The sequence below is a fragment of the Hemiscyllium ocellatum genome, chromosome 9 (genome assembly GCF_020745735.1).
Source record: "Hemiscyllium ocellatum isolate sHemOce1 chromosome 9, sHemOce1.pat.X.cur, whole genome shotgun sequence".
In the NCBI taxonomy this organism is placed as follows: domain Eukaryota; kingdom Metazoa; phylum Chordata; class Chondrichthyes; order Orectolobiformes; family Hemiscylliidae; genus Hemiscyllium; species Hemiscyllium ocellatum.
The window spans coordinates 34,814,804-34,827,711 of record NC_083409.1 but is presented as its reverse complement, the minus strand read 5'-3'; the positions used below and the strand labels follow the sequence as shown (position 1 = coordinate 34,827,711).

At 43.1% G+C, this 12,908-nt stretch overlaps 1 protein-coding gene across 2 annotated transcripts in view; it reads right to left on the bottom strand.

The window, feature by feature from the left end:
• lhx4 (LIM homeobox 4) overlaps positions 1-12,169 on the bottom strand; it is a 288,742-nt gene extending 276,573 nt beyond the window's left edge. For both annotated transcript variants that reach the window (XM_060830122.1, XM_060830121.1), the window contains exon 1: positions 11,857-12,169. In XM_060830122.1, coding sequence (XP_060686105.1) covers positions 11,857-12,088 — 232 coding nt within the window. In that variant the 5' untranslated portion in view covers positions 12,089-12,169. The remainder of the gene's footprint in view (positions 1-11,856) is intronic.
• Between the last annotated feature and the right edge of the window lie 739 nt (positions 12,170-12,908).

Below are 12,908 nucleotides of genomic sequence, written 5' to 3'. Positions count from 1 at the left end.
TGCAGATCTTATCATTAGGAAAATGCCATCAGCAAAGAGGGATTTAAAGGAGATAAATGAAGCCTTGAATACAAGTAACTAACTGGAGTTCAGCTCTTAAGTAAACATTTGTATCAAACATAGTCCCAAAATCTCACTTTGTTTTTTCCTTTCTTTGCTGGATTTAAGGTGAACAGAGACTAACTAAATCAAAATAACATTGTGATGATGCAATCCACACTGTGTGGTACCCCCTGCATTCTAAAGGTCTCTATCGTGTCAGTGAACACCGCATGCTCCCTCTCAATGGACTGCAGACATAACTGTTAAAGAGGGGCAGACAATCAAGTACAATGACTTTCTCCACCGCCCATTGGCTGGACCTGTTAGCGGTCACTTTGGCCAAACCCAGAAGCAGGCTCACTGACCCATTTACCCCTCCCAGTACAGGGTGCCCATGGATCGGCAGTGTGGGCTGAAGTGCAACCAGAAATTGAGCAGCAGCCCCTTCGAAACCCTAAAGAGGGGCTGCAAACAGAAACACTCAATATAAAAGTAGTGACTTAGTCTATGATTGTATGACACTGCTGCAGACAGCACTCTCCCCTCACCCCAGATCCATGATGGTTACGGAAAGGACTTCTATGTAGAGGGTCTTCTACTGATGTTGGAGGGTAAAGCATTGCTCCAAAGCATATCCAAGTGGTGGACAAAGGTGCAGAAGGGGAGAGTGTACAGCAGTAGCCTATACAGGAAGCACTTCCATGTTTCTCTGAAGTGGATGAGGGGCATTTTCCAAGACAGCTAAAATTGTAGCCTACCCCATCCTGGGGGAGGATCCATTACACATGACTAATGTCAGGTTCTGGACACAGAGGAGGCTCTCTTGAACTCCTCGATCTTTTATCAAAACCAAGTACCTGCCTCATTTGGCTCTAAATGGCTTGGGCTGCATACTGTACATTGACCTCAAATCCCATCGATAGCTTATCTCCTACCTGCACCAAATAAAACAGCGACCAACTTGAATCAAGCACACACAGCTGAAGATAATGGTGGAGAAGAATCAAAATTTCAAGCAGGAAATACTTATAATTGCAAATTTCTAAGGTTCAGTAAGAAACATACAGGATCCACAGAATCCATTATCCATTCAGAACAACATTTGCAAAAATATACCAACAACCTTGCTCCAGGAAAGTGCCCTGGAGATTATCCAGAAAAATACTGATTTTGGCAGACTGTACAAACGAAGCAATAGCGAGATGGGAATGTTGTGCAGGCTGACCCAACATCCAATTCAGCTTCTGACAAAGCCAAGGTGGCTAACGTTACATCCAGCCTCCTAAACTACACCAGATACTGCAAGTTATTAAACTGTTGGAGGTTCTGCAAGCAATGATGCACTAGATCCCACTGACAACTGACTTAAATAGCCATCCTTGTCTCTGATATCACAGATTTAAAACTATTATGACCCCAAAAATAATCAGGCATACATAGAAAGTCACATTTGTGACAATCCCAAGTCATTGATAAGTCAGATCTTAGAATGCAGTCTGGTTTGATATACCACATTGTTTTTAAAATTACTTAATGTCGTCTTCAGACACTCAAACAGGTATGAAGATGCAAAGTCTCTTTAACAAAAAAAACTTTATTGCACAAAAGTTGAAAACAAAAATGAAGAAAAGCCATGTAGATAGCAAATAACATTTTCAAACTACTTTCCAAAAACATTACTGAGATTCAAACCTGGATAAATGTCTCTTGCACATCAAATTTTTAAGCTCAATGGAATTGATTCTCCCCAGGTCTTTGTGAACTGTGAAATCTTCTTACACAAACACTTACAAAACTAAGAGCTTACACTTTCTTGGATTTTAAGAGCCTGCAGATTTTGAAACAAATGCTCATGGTGTGGAAGTTGCACAAACTAAACACTTCTACTGAGATACCTTTATCCCTTAATTATTGCAGAAACACTCTTTCCTAGGAAAGAAATATATTGCTTCTGAACAAAGTCAGGAGCCATCGGAATTGACCTAAAAACATTCAATCTTTGTGTTATCTGAACATAATCTTCAGTTATTCTGAACGGAAAATAAGCCAACAAACTCAAATGTTTACTCTGTCATAAACCACCACAGTGTAAACATTTTCTCATTTTTTTTAGGGGTTCCCTGCTTTCTGACAAATACTGGATTAGTCTACTCTTCCAGAAGGACTGTCCAATTTTTTTTAAGAAAAGGTCCTTCACAAAAGTAACCAAGTCTCAAATGCCATTGTTTTGAAATACAATCTCTAAAATTTATATAATTACACTGTGACCAAATGCTTGATGAATTGCAACTTGGAGGCAGCTACAATTACAATAAGTAAAAGGCATTTGGATGAGTACATGAATAGGAAGGGTTTAGAGGGAAATGGACCAAATACTGGGAAATAGGGCAAGATCAACTTAGGATTCTGGTTGGCAAGGATAAGTTGGACCGAAGGGTTTGTTTCCATGCTATATAACTATGACTCTAAACCTTCAGCCAAAAGTTCAACATAACACTTGAACAATTTTTTTACAAAGGTTTTTTATGCATTTGAAAAGACAGGGTTTGATTAGGAGTAGTCAGCATGGCTTTGTGCTTGGGAGACTATGCCAAACAAATTTGTTAGAGCTCTATGATGACGTGACCAGGAAGGCCGACAAGGACGGGATGGTAGACATAGTCTATGTGGATTTCAGTAAGGCCTTCGATATGGTAGACTGCTCTGGAATGTTAGATTGCATGGAATACGGCGGGGGGTGGGGGGGTTGGTTAATTGGATACACAATTGGTATGATGGTAGGAAGCAGAAGGTAATAGTGGAAGGGCGCTAATCAAACTGAGACCTGTGACTAGTGGGAGTGCCTCAGGGGTCAGTGTTGGGCCTTTTGCTGTTTGTTATCGTTATCAATGATTTGGATGGGAACGTACAAAGCATGATTAGTAAGTTTGCAGATAACATTAAATTATGTGCTATCATGGACAGTAAAGAAGGTTTTCAGACCTTGATCAGCTGGGAAACTGGTTGACATATAGCAAATGGAGTTTAATATACACAAGTGTGAGGTCTTGCTTTTTGGAAAGTTAAATTAAGGTAGGAGTTTTATGTGAATAGTAGGGCTTTAAGGAGTGTAGTTGAACAGAGGGACCTTAGAGTTCAGGTTCACAATTCTCTGAAAGTGGAGTCACAGGTAGACAGGGAAGTGAAGAAGGCTCTTGGCACAGTAGCCTTGATCAGTCAGGGCACTAAGTATAGAAATTGGGAAGATATGTTGCAGTTGTACAGGACATTGGTGATACCACATTTGGAATATTGAGTTCAGTTTTTGTCAACTTGCCAAAGGAAGGATGTTATTAAACTGGAAAGAGTGCAGAAGAAATTTACAAGGATGCTGCCTGGACTCAATGGTCAGAGTTACAGCAAAATTTTGGACAAGCTAAGACTCTTTTTCTTTCAAGCGTAGGAGACTGAAAGTGTATAAGATCATGTGTAGTATGGATAGAGTGAGTGCACTCAGTCTTTTTCCCATGGTTAGGGAATCGAGGACATCAGTTTAAGGTTAGAGGGGAAAGAATAAAAAGGGAACCTGTGGGGCAACAGGTTTTTTTCCTCAGTGAGTGGTTACGCATGTGGAATGAGCTGCCAGCAGAAGAGGTTAAGGCGGATGCACTAACAACATTTAAAAGGCATTTGGACAAATACATGGATATGAAAGGTTTAGAAGGAAATGATCCAAGTGCAGGAAAATGGGGTTAGCATGGATGGACATTTTAGTTGGCATGGACCAGGTTGGGTCAAACGACCTGTCTTTGTACTGTAGGACTCTACAGTTTTTGCCTTGACTTATGATACATTTGAAATTAGATTACTAGCAATTCAGATGAACATAATAAACTCAACTAACTCTCAATTATAGGATATGATATATTGAGATTAATTAATACTTGGGATAGCTTGCACCTTTTTATGGCAATATCTTGTTTTGTTTTCCCAACAGTCCTTCTGTGGATCCTTCACATATTGAAACCAACAAATATCAGTACAAGTGGACAGGTGAGCACAGACTGATGATCTGATTGGGGGTGGAGGTTGGTGAAGGTTGGTGAAGGTGGTAGGGGAAGGCATGTTGGCTGGGGTAAAGGCTTATTGTCTGTACGGAAAAATACCCAATAATTGTACATCAAAAAGATTCCTTATTTTTCACTTTGCATTTGAACATTAAAGAAGGAATGCTGGATCTTCTGAATCAGGGTCAAGATTGTATGTGCCAGAGGTGTGTTAATGCACAATATACAAACTGAACAAGCGAGGCAAAACCAACTGTTCCTTCAAACATTCCACATGAAAGCTGGAGCATCAGGACTAGAACCCTCTACCTTTCACTCCTATTATCGTAAGAAATAGGAGTAGGCTAATCAGTCCATCAAACCTGTTCTTGGATTCAATAAGAGCATAGATGATATATTTGTAACCTTAACTCCATTTTTCTGCCAGCCCACATAACCCTTGATTCTCTTGTCAAAGATCTTTCTGGCTCTGCCTCGACTATACTCTGTGACCCAAACTTCAATGCTCTCAGTGTTAAGAGAATTCCAAAGATTATTGACCTACAGAAACAAATTCCACCATAATTAGAAAATTTAATATTGTGTCTCTGGTACTCTCATCCCTTACACCAGCAATCTCCTCTTAGCATCTAACTAAACATCTTAGCACCCGGTCCAGCAATCTCCTCTTAGCATCTAATTTAATATGTTAGCACCCGGTCCATATCCCTCCAAATCCTTCCTATTCACAAACCCATCCAGATGCCTTTTAAATGTTGCAATTGTACCTCAGAATCTGATATTATTTCAATAAGATCACTTCTCATTCTGGGCCAGTACTCTAATGAGTATTGACCCAATGTGCTCAACTTTTCCTCATAAGCCAACTCTTTCATTTAAGGAATCAGCTTAGTGAATCTTCTAAGGAGTGCAACTTGAACAGAGTGCTTTATATATGGTCTCACTATTGCCAGCTGAAGTCAAATCAAGACTTTCGTACATTTGTATTCTACTATCTGCAACAAAGGCAAACATTCTGAATTTGCTTTCTGAATTACTTGTTCCGCTTCCATTCTCCACCCCTCTTTGCCCCTCCAGCTGCATAATCTGACATTACTAGACTTTCCCACCAACAGAAAGTTATACTCTCCATTTATGCCAGCAATTCCATTCAAAATCCTAAATGCCTCAATTAAACAATATCCTAATATTTACATTCCAGAATACACTGGTATCCTAATATTTACATTCCAGACAACACTGCTTTAGTTATATGATCTCTACTCAATCCGACACTTGGATGTCTTGGTAACATTCTGCTGAATCTGCACCATGTTCCTTCCGAGATAAATTTGCCCTTTTGAAACTATCGAACTGGTTATGTTAATTTGCAAAACTTTCCTGTACGTCACAGAATGTACTTCCCTTGCCTTTCAACAACCAACTCAGAGCAGCCAGGTGCATCTGTAGCATGTCCTGTTATTCCATTAACACCTAGAAAGGGCCCAACAAATTAGACTCTTTACCCTTTCACTCAGATCTGCTTCAGTCTACCACTAGTACAGTAATTGTGTTCCTATTTCCAACTGTTTGGTTCTGTTGGCAAAGTAAAGCAATCAATATTTTGCGAACAGGCACAATTAGCTCACTTTGCATTGCAAAACAAAGTTTACAAGAAACAAACTACTTTGCAGACATTATTGATTCTGGCAGTGCTCTGTAGTTAAGGATGACAGAGCAGCATGGTGACTCACAGCACCAGGGAGCCAGGTTCGATTCCTGCCTCGGGTGACCATTTGTGAGGAGATTGCACATTCTCCCCGCGTCTGTGTGGGTTTCCTCACACAATCCAAAGCTGTGCAGATCAGATGAATTAGCTGTGCGAAACTGCTAAAGCATTGGGTGCCTTAGTCAGGGGTAGTTGTAGGGTAGAGGAATGGATCTGGGTGGGTTACTCTTTGGAGGGTCGGTGTGGACTTGTTAGGCTGAAGGGTCTCTTTCCATGCTGTAGGGAATCTAACTTTTTACAAGGTCTGCAGTGCTGTATACTGAATGTTACCAGCTGAACTCATGGTGAGGATGTCAATTTGAGATTTATGAGACTGTCAAAATGTAGCAACATTACCATCAAATACCATATCGTGATGGCAAGTAGCTTTTCTGCAAGGAATCCCAGTATTTGTAATTTGCCTGAAAATTTCACAACTACTTCAAACACTGTCAGCAATAGTGCATTTTTTTTACAAAGCAATAAAGTGTCTTTGTAAAATGGTGGTAGTTTAAAAATATCTGGAAGTATATTCTTCTGAGCCACAGGACAATTAATACTTCATAAAATCATTTTCCTATTCCACCACCTTGCAATAAAGGGCAACATTCCAGTTGTCTACGGAATTATTTGCACCACTTCCATTCAGCATCCCTCTTTGTCCTCCAGGCACATATTACTCGGAAATGACACACAAAAAAACAAAGCAAGGGCCCATGGAGTAGTTGAGGTTCTTTACAGTTGCAATCATTACATCAAACCCTCTCAATTTGCTTGCTACTGTATTATTGCACATCGCAGTATGTGCTCTCTGTTTAACAATATTTTTTTCCAAAGGGGTTACAGATGGGGAGACTTCTTGTGTAAACAGGACATGGTTGAGAACTGGCATCTGCTCCTCTTTCAATGGGAAATGGCTTTGAATGGCTTTCAGTTGGTCACAGCAGTTTTACAATTGAACCATTTCATAGTGTCATAGAGTCATGGAAATGTACAGCATGGAAACAGACCCTTCTGTCCGAATCGTCCATGCCGGCCATTTGCCCAACCCAATCTAGTCCCACCAGCCAGCACCCAGTCCGTATCCCTCCAAATCCTTCCTATTCACAAACCCATCCAGATGCCTTTTAAATGTTGCAATTGTACTAGTCTCCTCCACTCCTCTGGCAGCTCATTCAATACATGTTCCACCCTCTGCATGAAAACGTTGCCCCTTAGTTCTCTTTCATATCCTTCCCCTCTCATCCTAGACCTATGCCCTCTAGTTCTGGACCCCCCCACCCGAGGGAAAATACTTTGTCTATTCATCCTATCCTTGCCCCTCATGATTTTGTAAACCTCTATAAGGTCACCCCTTAGCCTCCGACACGGCAGGGAAAACAGCCCCAGACTGTTCAGCCTCTCCCGAGAGCTCAAATCATCCAAACCTGGAAGTGTCCTTGTAAATCTTTTCTGAACCCTTTCAAGTTTCACAACATCTTTCCGATAGGAAGGAGACCAGAACTGCATGCAATATTCCAACAGTGGCCTAATCAATGTCCTGTACAGCCGCAACATGACCTCCCAACTCCTGCACTCAGTACTCTGACCAATAAAGGAAAGCATACCAAATGCCTTCTTCACTATCCTATCTACCTGTGACTCCACTTTCAAGCAGCTATGAACCTGCACTCCAAGGTCTCTTTGTTCAGCAACACTCCCTAGGACCTTACCATTAAGTGTATATGTCCTGCTAGGATTTGCTTTCCCAAAATGCAGCACCTTGCATTTATCTGAATTAAACTCCATTTGATACTTTTCAGCCTATTGGCCCATCTGATCAAGATTCCACTGAAATCTAAGGTAACCTTCTTCGCTGTCCACTACATTTCCAATTTTGGTGTCATCTGCAAACTTACTAACTGTACCTCTTATGCTCACATCCAAATCATTTACGTAAATGACAAAAAGTAGAGAACCCAGCTCTAATCCTTGTGGCACTCCACTGGTCACAGGCCTCCAGTCTGAAAAATAAACCTCCACCACTTTCTGTCTCCTACCTTTGAGCCAATTCTGTATCCAAATGGCTAGTTCTTCCTGCATTCCATGAGACCTCACTTTGCTAACCAGTCTCCTATGGGGAACCTTGTTAAACGCCTTACTGAAATCCATATAGATCACATCTACCACTCTGCCCTCATCAATCCTCTTTGTTACTTCTTCAAAAACATCACATTTGAGAGACAGGATTTCCCATACGCAAAGCCATTTTGACCATCCCTATTCAATCCTTGCCTTTCCAAATACATGTACATCCTGTCCCTCAGGATTCCCTCCAACAACTTGCCCAGCACTGACATCAGGCTCACTGGTCTATAGTTCCCTGGCTTGTCCATACCACCCTTCTTAAACAGTGGTACCACGTTAGCCAACCTCCAGTCTTTCAGCACCTCACATGTTACTATCGATGATAAATATTTCAGAAAGATGCCCAGCAATCACTTCCCTGGCTTTCCAAAAAGAGTTCGAGGGTACACCTGATCAGGTCCTGGGGATTTATCCATTTTTATGCATTTCAAGATGTCCATATTACAGAGGAGGAAGTGCTGGATATTTTTCAAGATGTCACCATCTATTTTCCTAAGTCTTTACCTTCTATGTTCTTTTCCACAGCAAACATTGATGCAAATACACGTTTAGTATCTCCCCCATTTTCTGTGGCTCCGTACAAAAGTCACCTTGCTGATCTTTGAGGGTCCCTATTCTCTCCCTAATTAACCTTTTTTCCTTAACGTATTTGTAAAATACCTTTGGATTCTCCTTAACTCCATTTGCCAAAGCTATCGAATGTCCCCTTTTTGCCCCCTTGATTTCCCTCTTAAGTATACTCCTACTGCCTTTATACTCTAAGAATTCACTCGATCTATCCTGTCTATACCTGACAAATGTTTCCTTCTTTTTCTTAATCAAACCCTCAATATCTTTAGTCATCCAGCATTCCCTACACCTACCAGCCTTTCCTTTCACCCTAACAGGAATATGCTTCCTCTGGACTCTCATTACTGAAGATTTCCCATTTTCCAGCCGTCCCTTTACCTGCGAACATTTTGAAAGTTCTTGCGTAACACATTATAAGAGGTGGCAGCAGAAACAGAGAGGTGTACCTTAAAGACTGGTGAAATACTGATTGGAAGAAATAGCTTGAGTTCTAATCAGTGTGCACGCTTTCCCATCTGCAATGGGTGCTTTATCGTCAAACATGCATTCTTCGCTTGAGGAGTTAAAGTGATGTTCTGTCTGCCTCCTGACAATGAACAGGACCCCGATGAAGAACAAGACGTTCTCCTGTGTTGCAGCCAACAATTCTCAGTCAGCTATCGATTAACTGGCCATTAGAAATAATCCACAAACAGGGATTAGACAACGTACAAATAGGTTGCCTTGTATGCCAAAGAATTATCGTGGCAACATTGCAAAAGTACTCTGTGTGAAGTGTTAAGTTGTTTCTCAGGCACTCTTTGCAAATGAATCACAGCGTATTGTCATTTTCAGTACAAGCTAGATTTACACTTCTCTGACATCTTAATTGCACCCCTTGCTGTTCCTATCACCTTTCTCTTCCGCACAGCATTGCAGATTCTTACCTTTTTAACCTACCGTTATTTCAATTCTTAATCCTCTCAGTTTATGGCTTCACATCTTCCCGTTTTCCGCTCTGACAATTTCACTGCTGCCCTATTTCACACAGCCAACATACTAACCATCTGAATACTTCTTCCAGATTGACCAGCTAGGAACCCATGAGTACTATCTGGTGCTGTACTCGGTTAAGCCACCCAGTACAGCAGACTCAAATCAGAACAGTAGTTGGTTTGGTTTGGTTGGGATGGGGAGGGAGTAGACTGGAGAAGTTGGTAGAAAGGATCCATTCTTCAACCTTGAACAGCTTTGGCTGTGTCTAGCTTGTGTTAGATACAGACAGTACTCCAGTAAGTGTCAGACTGCATCATCCTAATAAACAGCCTTACACATTTGGGACAGTTGGCTGTGATGTGTGAGGTCTGATCAGTTTTATGCCTTCAGGGAACCATTGTTTCTTTTTACACGTAAACAATGCACAGAACAGTGTGTGTTCATTGCATAGGACCACAAGGTTTATGAAGCCTTAAAATTCAACAATTTTCTGGCACAAATAAGAACATTCAGGGCACGTGGAATCTACATTTGTTGAGTTTCACACATATAAGATATCTAGTGGAGCTTTACTAATAGGCAGCCAGAGGGCAGTCAAAATTGTTGAACATTTTCCAACATTCTCAGTATGATGGAATGGCACATGTCAACAATGAATTAACTGTTTGCTCACGTTGTCTTAATGGTGCAGTATGTTTCAAGGCATCACTCTTTAATGATACTTCAATGGACACCATCGAGGGAGATGAAGAGCGAGGACATATGGCAGGCTACTTCCACTCAGACCCTAGCTCTGCAATTGTCAGTGCTCCCTGACATTTGGGCCTCCTTCACCGCCGCTCCCTCACCACCAGACGCCTGGAGGAAGAATGCCTCATCTTCCGCCTCGGAATACTTCAACCCCAGGGCATCAATGTGGACTTCAACAGTTTCCTCATTTCCCCTTCCCCCACCTCACCCTAGTTCCAAACTTCCAGCTCAACACTATCCCCATGACTTGTCCTACCTGCCTATCTTCCTTTCCACCTATCCACTCCACCCCACCCGCTCCATCACCTTCATCCCCTCCCCCACTCACCTATTGTACTCTTTGATACAATCTCCCCACCCCCACCCTCCTCTAGCTTATCTCTCCACGCTTCAGGCTCTCTGCCTTTATTCCTGATGAAGGGCTTTTGCCCGAAACGTCGATTTTACTGCTCCTCGGATGCTGCCTGAACTGCTGTGCTCTTCCAGCACCACTAATCCAGAATCTGGTTTCCAGCATCTGCAGTCATTGTTTTTACCTGCCATTTACTACTGACATTTCTAGAGTGAGTTTGACAGGGTTCTGAGACAACTTGCAGTCTTGATTCACAGCATGACACCACTCACTGAGACACCCAGATAGAACACCATTTGTGCTACCCTGATCTCACTGCAGCTAAGTGCATTGGAACAACTACTAAAATGCCTGTTGGAAAGTCATCCTAGCCTCTGAACCGCCATTATGTTTCCCATCCAGCATTATTCAACCCCCTGTCCATAATGCTCAGATTTGTTTGCCAGACATTTATTTGCATTCTTCCCAGTTCTCACTGTGCTCATGCAACCATTTGGCTGTGCCTGGCCTCTACATACAGCACAATGCCTGTCTCCCTGGCATTATCTACTGATTTGGGCACTGGAACAGTGCACTCACACCGACGGTGAGCCAGGAGCAAATTAGGCGCTTTGTTATTCTCCCCAATTCTCCCAGAGGTTACCAGTCCTTGATAGGTGCTGCTGGGGGCAGAATTCTGTGAAATCTGGCTGCAACATCCAAAATAATGGAAGAGTGACTTGAGGGTGTGCTGGTAGCCAGGGCTCTTGCAGAGGGCTGGGATTGGTGCGTACTACCCTCCCAAACACAGTAAAGGTGAGATCACCATGATCCCACCAGACTTATAGGACTACTTTCTCAACAGACAGAGACAACTGGTCAAAAGTGGGTACTGCAGATTAGAGTCAAGATCAGAGTGGTGCTGGAGAAGCACAGCAGGTCAGGCAGCATCCTAGCAGCAGGAAAATCGACGTTTCGGGCAAAAGCCCTTCACCAGGAATGATGGCAAAGTTAAGCCCGAGGGTTCAGCATGCCTCAGGCAAGGGGAGAGTGTGATAGGATAACAGAAATTTGCAGCACGGAGACTGAGGACAGAGATACTGAATATTCAGTCACCATCTCCTGGTTACAATGTAAGGGAAATAAAACAGGTTGCAGCACAGCCTACAGTCTCTTGTAGTGACAGCTCCCAGACGGCTGGGTTTGAAGTTGCTTTCCCACACACATACACACACTGCGGGCTAAATTAAAATCCCCAGCGTCCAAACCTTTGATGTCTTTGGCCAGCGCCTTCCACACGGGAGCGAAGCTTTTACAGTGTCCGCACCAGGAGGCGTAGAACTCCACCAGCCAGGCATTGCTGGAGTGGTACAGGATGCGCTCGTAGTTGTCGGTGTTCAGGAGGGCGATGTTGTCGCTCGGAGAGTACAGGCCGGCTCCGGTCACCGCCAGCAGGGCAATCACGGCGAAGGCAAACAGCGCGTCCCGGCGCCGCGCCATGTCTCAGCGACCACCGCGGTCCCAGACCGACCCCAATTATCTCCGCGCGGGGAGTCAAGAGGGAGGAGCGAGGTTCGCTCTCGCTACAACAGACTCGATCATGTGGCCCCGAAAGCAAAACACTCTTATCAACGCATTTGCATCTCCGCTCCCACCCCCATTTTTTTTTGCATACACCGTCTGGCCGAGATCAAAGATCAGACTGTGCGGGCACTAATCCGCTCGCTTGTGCAATTGCCGTTTCACAGACGGCGAACGTGAACACTTTATCCGGCGCCCCGTGAAGCTCTCAGACTTCATTAATCATGAGAAATTGCAGAAAGACTCTTACACCCACACACACATACACGCCAAACCTCCCTGGTATAGGAATTTGAGGCGTATGTGCATGTCTGCTAAGGTCCTTTTATTTTCCTCGCATTGTAACCGGGAGATTGGATGTTCAGTACCTCTCTCTCTCCCTGTGCTGCGAATTTCTGTTTTCCTCAGACTCCTCCACAGCATCTCTCCCCTTGCCTGAAGGCATGCTGACCCTCAGGTTATGCAAGTGAGGTTCGGGTGGAGGTTACAATCAACCGGCAAAATTCGGAGCTGGGTGCAGAAAGAAATGAACGAACCATTCATGGGACGATACAAGTAAATAAAAAAAACACTAGGAATCGAAATGTTTATCTCCTGATACACATACTCATGTATTGACAGGATTCGGAGCAGGAGAGCCTTGAACCTGCTCTTGCGATCATGGCTGATCCTGTTCCCACTTTTTCCCCATTCCCTTTAATTCCTTTAGACCTCCAAACGATATCTAACTCTTCCTTCA